The 18,212-nt window shown below is 37.8% G+C and overlaps 1 protein-coding gene across 5 annotated transcripts in view; it reads right to left on the bottom strand.

Moving 5' to 3' along the window:
• The window catches only part of LOC129122357 (sodium channel protein type 1 subunit alpha), an 89,875-nt gene that overhangs the window by 49,763 nt on the left and 21,900 nt on the right, over window positions 1-18,212 (bottom strand). For 3 of the 5 annotated variants that reach the window (XM_077181453.1, XM_077181451.1, XM_077181454.1), the window contains 5 exons: window positions 13,518-13,833; window positions 6,811-6,928; window positions 2,420-2,510; window positions 1,591-1,719; window positions 979-1,070 (listed from right to left, as the gene is read on the bottom strand). In XM_077181453.1, coding sequence (XP_077037568.1) covers window positions 979-1,070; window positions 1,591-1,719; window positions 2,420-2,510; window positions 6,811-6,928; window positions 13,518-13,781 — 694 coding nt within the window. In that variant the 5' untranslated portion in view covers window positions 13,782-13,833. Of the gene's footprint in view, window positions 1-788; window positions 881-978; window positions 1,071-1,590; window positions 1,720-2,419; window positions 2,511-6,810; window positions 6,929-13,517; window positions 13,834-18,212 lie in introns of all 5 variants that reach the window. The other 2 variants (XM_077181452.1, XM_077181456.1) reach the window with 1 other exon arrangement.

Genomic DNA, 18,212 nt, shown 5'->3' with positions numbered 1-18,212 from the left:
AACATTTTTGTGAAGAGCTTTTTCTCTTGTGAAAATGAATAAACAGCTGAAATTTATGTCCACTTGAAACTGTGAATGGAATGAGTTGCATATATTTCAAAACAACTTGTTTCAATGATAAAACAAGCAATTATTTTTTATTCATGCTGTACACTGATCTCAGGTAAACATCTTTCTTTTCATTTGTCAATACATCTTGCTCCAAACCTTTACTACTATCAGTTTTATAACATGCTACTTTTAGAAGACAGTAGTAAAAAGCCTGTTCAACAATAAAAAGGATTCAAATTTAATGCTATAAAACTGGAAATGGTTTGGAAAATTGTAGATTTTTAAGATAATAAATCCCCCATGCAACACCCATGCTATTCTTTATTATCTTATTCCTTCATCTTCTTTGTAAGTCAACATTTCAAACAGTTTTATTTTTCAGACACAGATATTCACGAAAAATACCACATAACGTCATGTAGGTAGGATACACATGGGTAAGAAAACTTTAGGGTTACTAATACTCATTGAATGTGGAGAAGAAAGCTTGACGTCATACGATGCAAACCACACACACTGTGTACTGCAATGTCTCATGCAAGAATCTGTTAAACTCAAAGGCTGATTTCAAAAGGAAAATGCTCATTTTCAAAAGCAATGAATCAGAGATTTCAGTAAATCCTGATATCTTCTGATTCCTGCTTTTTTTTGTGGAAAGAAATAAGATTTATATTTAAAAAATATGAATTCTGTTTCATTGAATTAAAGTCAGCCTCAGTGTTTAACCTCGCTCTCACCTGGAATGACTGATATTGTTTTCAAAGCTCGGAGAACTCTGAATGTTCTCAACGCTGAGACATTGCCCAGGTCCACAAACTCTGTCACATATCTGTAATAGGGGAGTTCACACACAAACACAATGACAGGATAAAAAGGAACAGTTGGGAGGTAAAAGGGGCCTAACACCTTACACCAGTTACTTCTTACCTGGAATTACAGAAATAGTTTTCAAAGCTCTCAATACTCTGAAAGTTCGAAGAGCTGAAACATTGCCTAGGTTTACAAATTCTGTTACATACCTGTAGGATTAAATCACAGTTATTCAGAATTTAGGCAAAGTTTATGCTACTTACTTGGGTCTTTCATCAAGACCGCTTTGGCGTTTTTAGCAAAAACTTAAACAGCAACAGTCAGAGGTTTACCTTTCACTGCAGTTTGCCTTGCATCAATATACTTTCAGAGCCTTCAGCTAAATTAAATGTCTCTGAAATGTATCACACTGATTTTACTTTGAACGCCTAAAATTTATCTAGACTAGATTGGTAAGTTTGGAGAATGAAGTCAAAGGGAAGCTCCTTTTCTGCTCAGAAAAAAAAAAAAGCAGGACATGAAATTAGCCTCTCTAATACTAGCTGTACTAATGGCTTCTGCAGTATTTATGTTTACATCAAAATACGCATTTTTGAAAGTGAAAATTGTTTTAGACAAAAGTAAGTCCATAAAAGAATTTCCATTTAACAAAATTGGTATGTATCGATACTAATTTCATGCCCTTTTTGCCCTTCTCTTTCCAAGAAAAAGCAAAAAACAAGAACTTACGCAAAGGTAATGACAGTGAAATCAAGCCAGTTCCACGGATCTCGAAGAAAAGTAAAATCTTCTAAGCAAAAGCCCCTTGCAATGATTTTTATTAGTGACTCAAATGTGTAAATGCCAGTGAAAGTATACCTGAAAAATACAGGAAAACTTAATCAAAATCAGTAGCAATATTTTACAGCAATATTATGAGAGAAATGTGATGATCAAATGAGTTTTTTATTTCACAGCCAGATAAAAAAATACAGTAATCTTGTATATAAATAAAAATAAATAAATTCATCAAATAAATAACAGATTAAAATTCATAGGTGACATTCAGTTTAAAAGTATGCACTACTAGGTCCTTTACTGTTGAGTGAGAAAGCTGTGAGCATAAGTTACTGGATACTGAGTCACCAACATGTAAAACACCTGGTCTTGGCTCTAAAGAGGGAAGGATGCAAGCGTGCACTGAATTCTCATTCTCACTTCAGTAATACTTTTGCTTGTATGCTGCTCTTAACTGACATGAACATTGAAGTGCCCATGGTTCTTCTACTAATGCAATGGTGTAAGGTAGGGTAAAAACAATGGGTAGGGCTAAACCGTGGAGAAAACTAGTGGAATCTCAGTAGAATGCTATCTGTAAACTATTTTCATGGTTTTTCTACCCAATTGTTCTATTAGAATGAGATTCAAATAATTATTCAACATTTCTGCATCGTTCAGAGAGGAAATAGTCATAGTGCCTCATGATAGCTCCTGCTAGCACATCGTGCACTGCCGTTACTGGCATGGTAACTCCTAGAGGAACAGACAAAGATATATATTGAAATAATTTGCAACTTACTCTACATTCTTTGTCCAGTCTGGAGGGTTACTCATGGTCATAAATACGCAGTTGGTCAAAATAGTGCACATGATAAGCATGCTGAATAATGTAGGAACAGTTAAGGAAAACACAGTAGCTATTCACACAATATCACATCAGTCATGCCTTAGGTACAGTAAAATACTGCCACTTACACAAAACTTTTAGGCTTTGGTAAACACTGACATACACTTTGCTTAACCTCGTATTTTTCACTTTAGTACATTAGACTTTAATATTGGTCTCGATTTGTTGACACTGATGTTGCTTTGCTGGTGTCTTGATATTTTGTTTTCAGCTGGTCCTGAAAGGAGATGGCTCTCACACCCTGAGAGATAACATGAGTTGAGCAACTGCCAAAACCAAAATAACTTGCAGGAATACACAGTTTGCCTTAAGTACTTGGCATGACTGAATAAGTGTTAGTCCTTCACTTCTACAGTCTTGGTACTAAAGAGCTGGCATATGCAAGGGGAAAAAAATTTTCCTCTATTTACCCAGAGTCAGAGCTGAGCTGAGTCACTACCCAGCACACCCAGTCTGTTGAAACCACAGAAATAAAACATAGAATAAAGTTTTTAGTTGCTGAAGTGAGTGCATTCAACGTTTTCCTAACACCAGCTTAATGCTTCAATCAGTGAACAGAAATCCATAGAGAGCTCAGTGAATAGTTTTCTAGTACTACTTTTTGTCTCTCTCAAAACCCAGCAAAATCAGTGTATCTGTTTCTACTAATGCTATAATTTGAAAATGCTTCAACAGTTGCATGAATTGCTTGAAAAGCATAGAAAACTGGTGAAGATTAGAATGAAATTAATTTTTACTTGATATACCAGCAAGAAACATTTAGGCACTCTGGGACTATGAAATCCAGACTAACAGCTCAGAGGGGCTGGTTCTAGGGAGGTGGAATAATATACTGGGGCATATTCAATGCAATGTTCTTTGTCCACCAGATCACTGCCTTTTCAGACAGTGCAGTTCTTCCCTTTTTGTGGCAATAACCTCAATTCAAACATTTGGAAATACTGAAGTAACCAAACTAGACAAAAACCTGGCTCAAAATGGCCACATGGGGGCAGCAAAAAATAAGCGCTGCTACACATTTAGACCAAATGGTTAACTTATTTTTCCTCTAGTCATCTCTCTAAATTATTTATTCCTTAAAACTCCTTGCATCACCATATCTGGAAAAGAAAAGTTTAAACTAAAGAAAGCTCTTCACAGCTAAACTTGTATCTGAGAGCCCAGGATTTAATTTTTTTTAAAATCAAATAGATAGCATTTGATTGTTTTGGGTATATTTTTATACCATAAAGAAAAACAAAATGAAAAAAGAAAAATAGCACCACGATCTAAACTTCTCAGAAAATTGCTGCAATCATTAAGATCTTTGCTTAGAGCAGCTGAAAATTCAAACTTTAGCATAACTTTTCAATAAACACTCAGATCAAAGGGAAGGAATTAGCTGCCTGATTCTCACAGAAAGGTGCATGCCCTTTGGCTGATCCAGCAGTGGACATTTTGGTATACTTCAGTAATTGACTTAACTAGTTTTGAAGATCATGTCTCCATACAAACTCTGTAGAGTAAAAATCTTAGAATAAATTATTAGAATGTATTACAGTGTTTGTCATCACAATCCATAGACAGGTCTAAAGAGCCTGTTTTAATTTAATTAGGAAATTCCTTTAAATATAGAGAATCCATTTTGAGTCCAAGTTGGAGATGCATGGCTGCAGTTTCAGTCATCTCATGAAAGAGTTAGAAGTGCAATGTGCTCTTAGGAGAGCTGAGGTTTTACCCCTGTGCAGTGTGCTGTGTGCTTACAGCTCAGTACCATGGCACCACTCATAACAAGGGCCACAGGTAGGTCCTTGCACGTTGCTCACTCTTTACAAAACCTGCCATGTCTGGGAGCCAAAAGTCACCAAAGTGCTGTTCACTCTGAAAGGGGGCAGATGATCATTAAGGGCTAAAATACTTAGACATACAGACCGACCATTTCTCTTATGGCAATCTCAAACGTAACTGACACATTCAATGTCTGTGCATCTCTCCTGTCCTATCCCACATTTTGAGTGATTGATTTACAAGCTGAATATTCCCTTAATTTACTATTTTTTGTTCTATAACAATTCAACTATACTCATAGACAAAAAAATCTGATCTATGATGACTTCTTCATGGAACTGTACTGCCTTTTTCCCATGCAGGCATGCAGAGGCACCACACAGCCTCAAGATGATCAATTACAGGAGCAGCTGAAGTCTCTCATCGACTGTGTGGATTGGTGGAAGATGAAACAATTGGGAAAAAACCAAATATTGCCAACTGGTTTCACAGATACTGTCTGGCAGTCAGGCCACACTGAGGAATACTGTAATTTAGGCTTCCAGAGCCTTGCACAGGAGCACTTACCCATTTTCTCTAGAGCACCTCCCCAATTCTTTCTAACAGAACTCTCTAACACTCTGCAGCTCCAACCACTGCCACCTCCCTTTTTTTGGCTGCTCAACACTCTACTTATTCTCACCTTTTCATTCTTTCCTATTAATTGCCAAAGCCTGGCCATCTCCCATCACTCTTGTGCTGCCTCCTCAGTTCCATGTTCTGCCTTAAGTCTAGTCAGGCAGGCAAAAGAGAAGAGGGGAAAAAAAAAAAAGCAGACTACCAGGAGATGAGTCAGCAAAGAGAAACTCATGCTGTTACCAGTTTCTGCATTCAGTACTGGCAGTGAGAATAATTGCAGGGAAAGTCTGGGAGCACTGGAAAGAGACACACTCTGTTTCTCTGCAGGGCAGCAACATCTGCTCACATGTCTGGGCACATGTGATCAGAGCACCTTGTACAGAGGTTCAGAGAATTTGGAGGACAGACAGATGAAGGTTTTCTAACCAATGTGCTAGTTTAATTGTGCTCAGCACTTATCTTTAATTACACTGAAAGTTAAAGGCACATTTCTGTTACAAAGGCCAAAATGCCAAACACCTGCCACAAAATGTGGAGGAAATAGACTTTTTCTATAAAAATCAGAAGATTATTAAAAATAATAATAAATTTTACCCCTCATCTTTTTTTTGTAGGTAGCTAATCCTGTATAAGCAGCTGGGATTTGAACTGTTAAAAGGAACTTATTTAATGTTTCTTAGTTAAAACACTTTAATATTTGCAGTGTTTGTACTATAATGAATAATATTTAAAAAATAGAAAATCAGTGAACCTGCACATCTATTCTTATGTTTTAGATTAAATAAAACCAATCCTATGCCTATATCTAAGATAAGAATAGCTCCTGCAATAGTAAGAAGAAATCAGTCCATATACTGAAAGAAAACCTTTTCCTATGATAGAGTTAAATTACATGATCAGTTCATAGATGGAAGGAAAAATACTGAAATTACATATTGTCTATTGGAATTTCTTTTGTTCTTACTGTCAGCAAGACCAGCTGGATACTCTTTGAAGACAATTAGCAGAAACTTAAAACCATGACCAAACTCAGCAACCAATATGGCAGTGAAAAGCATTGCCCACAACTCAGCCAGATGCAATGTTGGGAGGTATTGCAAACCAGTGTCATGTGAAGGGATGAGCATTCATTGGAGGCTGCAATCTGACAGAATTTGGCTGTGTTTTCTCACCATCACCACCACTGTGTCTGCAGGGCTCTGTCAGCTCCCTTAGCTACTGTCCCCAAATGCTCCCTAACTCCAGCCTGACACCCTCTCCTTCTCTCACACTGCTTTAACTTCCCAGGAGTTCAGAGTAAAAGGTGTTCTGAGCCAGCAACCATCAGCCTTGTTTCTTACCTTTTCCAAAGTATTGGAAAATTCTGTCAGCAGTCTCTACTAATAAGGCTGCTGCCTTTCACTGCTTGTTCAATGTTCAAAGTCTTACTGTCACACTGAAATTTTCATTTGATAACTACATTTCTCAGTCCTGAGGTTCTGCAAAAAAACCAACTGCACCAAGACATCAGCCACTAGAAATTCCCATCATCCTGTTAGGACCATCAGGCAGCTATCCCCCATATCAGTCTAAAACTTTACCTTGTGCACCATCCCATCAGTCATGGTCCCCCAGTCTGTCCACCAGCTGCATGTACAGATGCTTTGCAAACGGCCTGCAGAAATGCTGCCTGTGCTTTCTGGCAATGTATTAAATTTGGCAGAGGCTTATGGTGCAGCTGGGAGGGTTTGGGAATGTGAGAACCAGCGTGCATGGGCCAGGCTTCAGGCACACTGCTGCAGCAGACTGGGGAGCTGATCTTGAGGATAGCCCCAGAAGGACCCTGTACCTTAATTCATTATGAAATCATTACCTGTTTTCTTCATTTCATTTTCAGCAACCACTAAAAAAAGGATATGAATGTACCAAAATTTTAATAGCTATTTTTCTAAGAGGGTTGAAGGGTGTTAAAATGTACAGGGCAGAGGTGGCACTGAATCGGAAGATTGCCTTCCCTTTATTCAATACTATAAAGGTCTGAAAAAGAGAAAGAAAAGACATTTTATCAGAGTTTGTACACTGTATATTCTCATTTTAAAACTGTTACAAGTAAACAATCACCAAAATTGTAAATTTTTGAACAGATAACACAAAAATCACAAAAATTTTTCAAATAAAAATTATTTCCAGTACTTACCTGATGAATCTAACATATGAAAATGCAATAAATTCAGTTCATTAATGTTTTTGCATTGATTCTTCATTAAACAGACTCAGTAAAGTAATATTCCTTTTCATGTGTTTCTTGTAATTAAAGATGCATAAATTATTAACTGAAATTGTAATTTTATTTATGCTTTACCCCAGAAAACTCTCACTGTTTGAAATAGCACAAGCAGGGTGTGGTGGTGCATTCCACCCTATTTTTGGGCTTTATTTAGTCTTACTAACTAGAAATCCTTCTGGAAACTGATTTATTAGACTATCCTCTTGTTTAATTTTTGGAGTTTTGTGTTAAGGAGAGAGGGAAATAGCAGTAACATACACAGCCATATTTAGGTGGGTCTCTGAGTACTGGAAATCTGACTATACCTTACTGGAGGAGAGCAAGAGATAATCCCAAATGATCCTCTTGCATAGTTGTGGTTTCCAGCTGTGAAAATTTCCCAGAAAACACATTCTTTTAAAATTTAACTTTTAGTATTTATGGAACTAATCAAATTTAGAGAAACTTGTAGGCATTCAAGCCTTACTTCAGAGAATTTTAGAAGACTCTGTAGGTTAAATGTCTTAAATAAATCCATGAGCCAAAGATAAACAGTATGAGAGCAAACCCTGCAAACACTGCTGTGCTCCCCTGCAGGATATGATGGCTGCACCTGCCCTAACACTACAGCACACAAAATGGGGGCTGTCAGGTTCTTTTTTGTCACTAAGGTGCTCTTCAACTGCAAGATCAATCAGAAGAGAATGAAAAACAGTGCAGAAGGAAGGAAGGTTCAGTAACTCAGATGAAATCTGCATCTAGTGAAAGGGACGATGCAAGAATAATAACCTAAATTCAAATGAAATTACAGGAAAATGTCTAAAATTTTTTTTTCATTTTTTGTTTTTTGCATTTTCAGAGTTGCGTATTTTGCACATAAGCTATGAGAAAGCCTTCCTGATTTTTGTTAAGTTGCTGATGAAATGAGCTGTAAGCTAGAATTCCAGTGGAAGTGTGGGCAGGGGTATGTTGGCTTCATCTGGTGTCCATGACATCAAGTATTGCTTCAAGACTGTAAGCAGTGAACTACATGACTGTTTCCAGGAAGGCTGGAAGACTGGGAATATGCCAAGGAGGTTCAAGGAGGACAATGCTTCAGTCTGCTGAGATTTGGAAAGTCTAGAACTGTGAAGTATAGATATGAATGTCTAGAAGCCCACAGGAAGTGGAGAGAGATGTGGAGATGCGGCTTTACTGAAGACAGAGGAGAAGCAAGGATTAAACTGTGAGGAAAAGCTGCTCCAGTCCCAGCGGCTTCTTCCCTGAGCTGTGGCCCCATCACAGCTCTACACAGAACACTTCTCCTACAAACCAACCCCCAGGAGTAAGGGACACTACCAGGCAGACTTTACTCTGTCTTGAGTACAAACTCAAGATGTGTAGGAATGTATAAGATATGTATATGATTTCCCACTTCTGCAGAGAAATGGAGAAACTGCATATGAAGCTGAGGACAGCCTGAGCTAATGTTTCCAAATTACACATCCAGTCTGGGCTTACAGGTAACAGCCTGCAGGTGACCTGACCTTACATGAAGCTTCCATTTCAACTGCTGAAGCAACCAGCCAGATGAATGACTTTTTGGCACAATGTTTTAAAGCCTCACACCCCAAGGGGGAAGGTGAATTTCCTCTGCCAGGTCTGTCCCCAGCCCCCAGGACTCACATCTCAGACGCCTCCAACTCATGCTCTTTTTCATATTATGAGGTAGTTGACAAAATGCAATAAAAATCACACTTCCTACTAACTCTGTATTTAAGACTACTGCACCTTCATTTAGTCAACCTACATTTTAAAAAAAATCTTTGAACACAAGCATATTAAACATACATCTATTTTCTAACATGCCTTATGGAAAATAACAGCACGCTGGCACAGTTCCAGTTTCAGTTGGAAGCTGCTGCTATTTTAGCTGTTCTACTTTCTGCTGCCCTGCATAAGCAGAACCAACAAGACATAAATTCCCTACCTCAGTTTTAATTTTTCACTGAAAGCATCTTTGTGACTTGGGCTTTCAGAATGACTTTGTTGGTCCTCTAACTTCTAGCCTTAAATATGAATTAAAACTGTACTTTATTTATGAAGGAGAATTTTCATTAAAAAGTACAGGTAAGAGCTGATATGCCCTATGTAAGCTCCCTGCTATGCCTGCTAAATCTCCCTCCACTCTCAACCCACATGAAAGCCAATGTGTAGGCAGTGTGGATGAACATGAAGAATTGTACCCAAAGCTGTCAGGACAAAGTAGACATACACTAAGAAAAGCTAGATAAATTCTAAATAAATTGAAACATGAATGCTTTTATATGAAGGATTATGTATAGATTTCAGGCCTTATGTTTTATTCATTTTTATAAAGGCACAAAATTGACTCACACTCAAAGTGTTGGAGTGTGAATATAAATTCAGAGTTCCCTGAAAGGAAGTCCCTGATTTTCTGCTTTTGCATCTGTAACATAAAACTCAATCCATCTTCTGCCATATTGAAATAAAGCCAGAAACTGAATTCTTAGCAGAGCAAAGGAGGAGGAGGAGTGTTTTGAGAAGATGTAGCTAAGAGAGAAGAGTCAACACTGAATAAAGATAAGGTCTCTGAGAACCTCTTGGGATAAGGAGTTCCCAAAACCTTATTTCTCCTCTCCTTCCTCCTAGTTAGCTTTAAATGTAGTTTCTGGAAGGCTAGATTTAGTGCACTTTCTGCTACCTCACTGCATTTCCACCTTCTGAAAGACAGGAGCAGATACAACACTGAGCTCGGTGCTCAGGGTCTCTGGAAAAGCTCTTGCAGCAGCTGGAACAGGACACTCATGGCATAGGAGAAGTTTCCATTTCTTGGGTTTGTTGTTATCTTTTGAAACAATGTTTTCTAGCAAGTCCTTTTTTGCTTTGCTAGAACTTTTCACTTAAAAATTATTTCACAACTATGAACATATCCAAAATCACTAGTGCATTCAGCTTTGCTGGTGTAATAAATTGAAGCAATTTTACAGAATCTTTTTGGGTTTTTTGCAGCCCAAGACTCATCTGGGAAACCCAGGAGTTAGTGATTTGATGAGATTAGGGACTGATATCAAATGCCAGGAGAAAAGGAGGCATCTTTGCTGACAGACATCATTCAGATCCTTCTGGCAAGAGGCAGGGCATGGAGTGGCAATAAACTATCACAGCAGGAGGCAAGTGAAATTTTACCCACTTTAGTTCCATCTATTCTCTGCCTCCTCTTTAATGTAGCAGCCTAGGTTCAGAGGAAAAGAGCCAGCCCTTAAAGTGTGAAACCAAGTGGACCAGACTTTGATTCAGGCCCGCAGGTCAGGATCTTAGGGGATTCCAGCTGCTCTGTTCTCTACAGACAATGCAGTGAACATTGCTGATCCTCTGTGATGGCAGCCTGAGCATGAGCAGGCAGGTGCTATTGTACTGGGAACACACAGATTTGCACTCATACAGAAGCAGAACACAAAACATGAGTGAACTTCTTGTTCACTTTTAATCAATTTTGGATTAAAAAAAAAAAAAAGAAAAAAAAGACCATTGCAACTCTTTAGGATGCTAAATCTCACAGTTCTAAAGACCAGCATTATAGGCCACCACAGACAGGAGCATTTCAGTATAGTGAAATCATAAGTATAGGAGAACATTATTCTATTCTTTTACTATAAAATAATTATGTTTCAAGGGTACAGTTGCTGGCTTTCAGGCTACCTGTGATACAGTGTAAATCAAAAATACTATGAAGTGTGTAAACATGCTATAATGGGCTGTCCTACTGTCAAACTGCAGTTATCAATATTTTCCTTTTCCTTTCAACTTCAGATCAGCATTGAGTACAGATATGTCCTCTTTCATGGTAGGTTTTGCATAGAAGCACACTCACAAAAACATAAGACTATTATACCTATTTGGTAGATGTTTTTTTTTTATTTTAAATTTTCATCTCAAGCCTATCTCAGGCACAAATTAGGGCTCTCAAACCAGCTCAAAATATGTATATATTTCTGTCTTATTCTCTATTAAACTGCATGAAATCATGGCACACACAAACCTTTTGCTTAGAAAAAGCAGTCCCAAAGATGGAACATAAAACACTCTAGATGACATTTAAACATTCACTGCATGAAAAATACAGTGAGCTTGATCAATCTTGGTGCAAAGAATAGGGGAAAAAAGAAAAAAAGCAAGTGAGATGCAATATTTGCATATAAGGCAAATGATAGGTGACTTCATTAATGACCCAAGCTTATAATAAAAATATTCCTAAAATTCCTATACAGCTTTTCCAAATAAACATAGTGACCAGTGCTGTGAGCAAACATTTGTGTTCCCTATTTGAAAGTTTGGAAGCCAAATTTTCAGATAGTTTCTGTCAACAAATCAGCTATAGTTTATGCAGAGATCTTAACAGAGCTCTGAAGAAAACAGTGGCATCTGGTAATCCTCTACACTTGCCCTAACCCTTTTTGCAAAGAAGCATTTTCCTTTATTCTGGTGTTTTTCATTAGATCCATGACATTTCAGATGGATGCTTCACCAGGGAGAAACATAACATCTCTAATGATTGTGCAGCAGTTGTCACACTGTCCCTTTGGAGAGGGTGTGCTGATGGACTTGGCTTAACAAGATGGAATTCAGAGAGGGGTAAAGAAGAAGCTGAAATGTAAAACATTACAGAGATAAATACATTGAGCATTCCTATGCATCTTCCTAGAGATGTTTACTCCTGTTACAAGCTTTTCTCAAATTATTTCTCCTTCTGAGACTTGCAGGAGCATCAACTGCTGCCAATATTTTCAAAATACAAGTGAAACAAAACATAAGTATTTCCAGAATTCACATAGAGCTAGATAATAAAATTTAGAAAGTAGATATTTTAAAGGAAAATGACAGGTGAAAATTGAAATAGATGTTGATTTTCTGTCAGGAACATCTATTTTCCTCTTACTGAAGGAAGAAAAAACAGAGAGAATCGAAGCAGTTGAGAAATTTTTGCCTTAGACTGACAGGGCTGCTTCTTTTTCTGTCCTGCAGAAGATTAAAGCACGTGCATAGAGAGAATATGTGGACTTCAGCAGAAAGAGGAGAATCCCAGAGGGGATGTGTTTGGACCATATATATTTAGTGTGCAAATAAAAAAATTCTTCCTTTCAAATAGTACAGAAACCTGACTGAATTTGACTCAGCTGGTTTCTCTCCATTTCTTGCAATTCTATCACCAGACCTGGCTGATTTAGTAAGTTTTTGTGAGAAGGGACTGAAGCGACTGAAAGGGTCTTCCATTCCCAAGGGCTTGAGAGGCTCATCTATCAGAGGTCATACCTATCATGTGTCTGTTTTCATTGCCAGAAACATAAGAGAGACTGATTTGGCTATAAAGGTCCAGGATGAGCTGTGGGCAGGTAGGGATAAAATACTGTATCATAAACAGACACAATTAGTGCAGAACTCTACGAGGCCTGCTTTTATAGAAACACATCTTTTATCTTTGTAAAAGTAGAACTGTGATTTGAAGATAAATCTTCATATGCTGTGAATGGCAGATAAAGGCTCTTTCAGAGGCACCAGATAATAGAGATAAAAATACTGTTCTTTCACACAGTACTTTCTCTCTTGTCAAAATAGGACTCATAAATCTCATGAAATTTAGCAAGCTGAGACACTTAGAAAACAGTAGTTTGTGAAAGTCAAAATAACTCCTATCTTAATATTGACAGTTTTTACAAACATAGAATCCAGTAATTAAAGTATCACCCAATCTAGCTACAGCTATAGAGCATGAACTTTTTCTGTTGCTTATAGGCTGTGCAGCAGGACCATTCTGAAAGGATTCCAGGCCTGCCCACAGCCAGTTTCACTAAAACTTTAAAATCAGTTTTTATACTCTTTTTGTTACATTCACTGCTTATCTATTTGTATTCCCATTGATTCCATAAATTTCCTAAGTATTTGCTATCAAAGCAGATTTCTGTGAACAAAATGTTCTGTGCATCACATCACGCTGTCAGTTTTAAATCTGAAGAACCTTAGAGAATTTTGGTGTACTCAGTATGAATGTATGTTCATTTTTAAGAAGCTCACAAAGTATATATGTTTGCATAGGTGTTATATATTGCTTGTAATCAAAGATCCCATATTATGCTACAGCTTTGATGTACGTGTTCCTTTGATATTAAGTCAGTTATATCAAGGAAATAAATTTTGAGGTAAATTAAAAGAAAAGGGTGAAAAGCTAGTAACCATTAAGGCAAATGGCTGAAAATTAACAAACTGATTTAACAAGCTCTATGATCCACTCCAAGAAAATGAAACGAGCATGATAACACACTGCAAACACTGGCACGTGAACAGCATTGATATTAGACTCACTTTTTTATTGATGTAATATGGGTCCATGTCTTCCAAGGGCTCAGACACCATTCCTGGAGGTATGTCACCATATATAAAGGGGAGTGTTTTTCCTGCCTCCAAGTCACTGTTTGGTTTTGGCCCATTTTCATCATCGTCTTTGCGATCTTGTTTGGGGTTCTTGGCTTTTTCTGCAGCAATGCGCTGTTCAATAGCTGCAAGAGACTCTCTAGTGAAGAATTGGAAGCTGTCTGGTCCTGGTGGTACAAGCACTGACTGCTCCATCTTTTCATCCTGCACATTTTAATTACCATTTATTCTTCTGCATAGGAAAATACTAAAAGAAAGCAGAAATAAAATTCAAATAAACATGTTGAAATCACCAAGTAAGAAAGATGTAGCAGTTATTTTCAAGTGCAATTGTTTTTGCTATATTGAATTGTTAAAATACACGATTTGAAAATTATGTAAACAAAGTACACAGTTTAGTCAGCAATTTAGCATTTGTAAGAAGCACTTGTGTTGTTCTCACACTAGTTATTGAAACTGTAAAATTTCTCAGCTTCAGGACTACACTAGTCTTTTATGCCAAATAAGGAAAAGTATGATAGTTAACAATAATCAAATACATTCTTTCCTCATAACTCTAATTGTGTTATGATCACACTCCTCTGGAATCAATCAGGATTACATTGGCAACTATAAATAGAACAGTTCAACAGAGCTAACACAGAAAATTTCACCAAGATCAGCAAAAGTATCAGAAAACAAGCACTGAAAAACCAGAACTTCCATTTAAAAAAATCAAGTCTGTATATTATGAAGTATTAAAGTAATGATTCCAAATAAATTTTTGTATGGGAAATTATTTTAGATAAGAAGAAGAGTAATTTCCGAGTATTATTTCAGGTTAGCAGTTACTGTGTCTGGTTCTTTATAAAATAGCTGTAACTGGAAAATTCTGGAAGTATTTTAGTATTCATATTTATTTAAACATTGCAATTGCAAAAATAAACCTGTTGGGAAGAAAAGCAAAAAAAAAAAAAGGAAAAAAGAATTGTTAAGACTACAGTTTTGGCATCTTCCATGCTGCTGAATAAATTTCTGATGGCACCAGACATACAAATGAAGTGCATATTTGGGCTCACAATGGTGCATATATCCCTCATGCCTGAATGACTTTCAAGCATCAAGGTGCAAGTTTCTCTCTGTAAAAAAATTAAAGTGAGCTGATGTCACACTACACACTAAGCATTCACCCATGTAGACACGCGTGCCAAAACCAGTTCTGTACAGCTTCCCTCCTTTCCAAGGGAAAAGGAATTATACTCTTCTGTCCCCATTGGTGGGAGGGGGGAGGGTATAAGAAAATTTACCTCAGCTAAAAGGGATTTAAGATCCTGCCTTTCTCCACATAGAGAGTATCCTCTAGACAGTCCTCAGCTCCCTATGTCATGGTTCTGTTTACTTCTGTGAATTGCCACTTCAGTCACCTAACTATTGAAGTTATAAACTCACTATTTGTACACTCTAACACTGTTTCTTAATGTTCAACCACACCTTGTGGGTACTGGGGAAGAAGGAGAAAAAAACCATCAGCCACATCATTGAATTTTATGATCTCAGACTGATCCCCATGAGGGGCACCATGATATGGAAGACATATCTTGCACTATTATCCCAATGTCATGGGGGACACAAGCTGTCGGTGGATACCACTTGCTCCATGGGCTTCAGGTAGATACAGAGACAATCAAGCCCTCTTCTCCGCTCAACTTATTTGGCAAAAGAAGGGACCAAGACTCCTCTCCTCTCCTCTCCTCTCCTCTCCTCTCCTCTCCTCTCCTCTCCTCTCCTCTCCTCTCCTCTCCTCTCCTCTCCTCTCCTCTCCTCTCCTCTCCTCTCCTCTCCTCTCCTCTCCTCTCCTCTCCTCTCCTCTCCTCTCCTCTCCTCTCCTCTCCTCTCCTCTCCTCTCCTCTCCTCTCCTCTCCTCTCCTCTCCTCTCCTCTCCTCTCCTCTCCTCTCCTCTCCTCTCCTCTCCTCTCCTCTCCTCTCCTCTCCTCTCCTCTCCTCTCCTCTCCTCTCCTCTCCTCTCCTCTCCTCTCCTCTCCTCTCCTCTCCTCTCCTCTCCTCTCCTCAACCCGAAACCACAGAGTGCTGTGTCAGGATCACCTTTTAGCTCACTGAATGTCCCCACCTGGCATTCAGGACAAGTATTACCTCAGGATTTGCCTGCAGGTGCACAGAAACAAAATGCTTCACAGCCATTAGTTATGTTCCAAAAACATTTGATTCAGCTACTGTGTTTATAGACCAAGTTTAAAATCAGCAAGTGCTGTGGGGCTTTTCTAATAATATGTGTATTTCTTTATATAGAAAGGAACTCCACGTTATTTTTCTATAATTAACCCTAGAATGTTCTATGGTCTGTCAAATGTGCATGGAGCTAGCCAGCTACACCTTTAGATGCAACTAAATCTAAGTAGGCTGTACTTAACAACATCTTTCAGGAGGCTTTATGAAGATTACCTACTTTTTATCCTCTGCTTAACAGATTAGAGGATGATATCCAGGATACGTTTTCCCCTTCTTCATACATTTCAATGATTATAAATCTTCAGAATTGCAAATAGAAATCTTCTATAAATTTAAAAGTCAATACTAAATACATACATAATCCCAAATCACTTTCATTGCTCATGGCAGTGCTTAACTACTAGGTTTGTATTTCCTTTACTATAGTAAATTGATTTATTCTCACTTATATGTGATGGGGATGGATAAAAATTGATACCAGGCCAAATTATCTACTGCTATCCTTCTGATTTCCACCAAGTGATTTATTAAATATTAATTGAATAAGTGAAGATTGTTTACATGATCCAAATGGGTTTTTTTTTCCTTTAGTATAGCACTAGTAATTCAACGTAGGAAAAAAATATAAGAATATCCAAAATATTAATTTCTTACCAAGTTCATTCCTAATCTCTTATAAGGAATGAGTATTTTTTCCTTCTACATTTCCATGTCTGTTTGAGTGACCTTCTTATGAGCAATGTGAAACATTTCAAATTTTGGAAAATAAGGTACTCAGAACATTTGAGAATAGAATCATTGTTTCTTCTGGTATTTCCCAGGCAAAATATATTCACATACACTTAGCAGTGTCCATTGTTGTAAGCCAGATAACTGCAGAGCACACTCAGCGTGCAGGGATGGGACCATCTGCAGACCACAAGCGGAGTAAGTCAGGAGCTGTTCAGCTGCATGTGTGTAAGTGCACAAAGCACAGAGATCTGCCCACGTGTGCCAAGTGTGAGGCAGCCAGAACCAGCCTGGATTAGCTCTGCACACACAGAGCAGCTGGTGATACACACACCATCACTGCCCTCCTGGCTGTGAGCTACTGTGCACAAAGAGTCATTTTAGATCTGTCATTCCTTGATAATAACTAAGCTATCAAACATCTGTGAGCATCTGTGTATTTTTACAGTCTTCAAATCTCATCTAAATAATTTTTTTAGGCAAAGTAAAGGGACACATTGGAAATAGATGAAGAGATGGTGCCTTGTCAAACAATGATTTCAAATCAGTTACACACTGCTTCTTGAAAAAGTCAATTGAACAATACATAACTCTCAGAAACAGAGACAAGCTTGAACAAGATTATTTCCTAATCTGATATCATCCAGTACTGTCAGCTTGCATTTCCTTCATACCTTCATAACAAGAGTTTCTGAGAATTTGGTCAGGAGGACCTTAGCATCCATGTGGAACTACAGTGCTGCAAACACTTAAACTTCAGCAAGTGAATTTCTTTATATTATCCATACACTTAAATCTGAAACATTCTTTGAAGTTTGGTCTTCTGGTATAACAGCCACTAATTAAAATTTAACTGCTTCAAAATAAATAATGAATCTACATGTAAACTCACAGAGCCCAGATCTCTATGTTATAATAATTTGCATTATTAATTGGCACAGCTTCTCATTACTTTTGATTTATCAATGAGTCACCAGGATTCTTGTCTTCAGCGTACCGAATAAATATAATTTACCTTCCTCACAGTGTGGATCTGTGGGAGGAGAGGAAGAAAGTTGTGGGAAGCCACTCCAGTTTTTTATGTGCAGCCTCAGAACCAAGCCTGTGTCTGTCCTGTTTGTCTCAATTATAGGATTACTGCAGGCAGCAAAGGTAGGTAGGATATCCAAGTAACATGCTTGGCAGAAGGGCAGGAATCAGATTGGAATATTGGACCTATACAACTTTTTATGACTCCCTGTAGCTCACATATAAAATTCAATTTAATTCTCATGGACAGCTTTATAAGGGAAACTTGCATATTACCAGACTGATAATAGGATTCTCCCATATCTTTTTTTACCATCTTCTTGATGTTCCCTCTCAGCATGGATAATGCAGATCTGGCACAAGGGCTTGCTTGCATTACATTACTTAGGCTTGGATAACTGCATTTATTTAATGCATATTAATTTTAAATAAAGGGTAGGTGCAGTAATACTGCAGACATCAGAATAGGGTACATAGATATGCACTGAGCTATATAAATAAATAATCTGAAATATTGGAAGCAATCAAACAGTACATACCAGTTTAAGTGGAAGTTTATGCTTTGCAGCTGAATATTTCCATTACTTAACCTGACACACAGAAAGGGTTGCTGAAGGGAGTGATGGGGGGAGAGGATGATTG

This window comes from Agelaius phoeniceus, chromosome 7 (genome assembly GCF_051311805.1).
Source record: "Agelaius phoeniceus isolate bAgePho1 chromosome 7, bAgePho1.hap1, whole genome shotgun sequence".
Taxonomy (NCBI): Eukaryota; Metazoa; Chordata; class Aves; order Passeriformes; family Icteridae; genus Agelaius; species Agelaius phoeniceus.
Note: the sequence above shows the minus strand (reverse complement) of the source record. Positions and strands in the feature narration are given on the sequence as shown.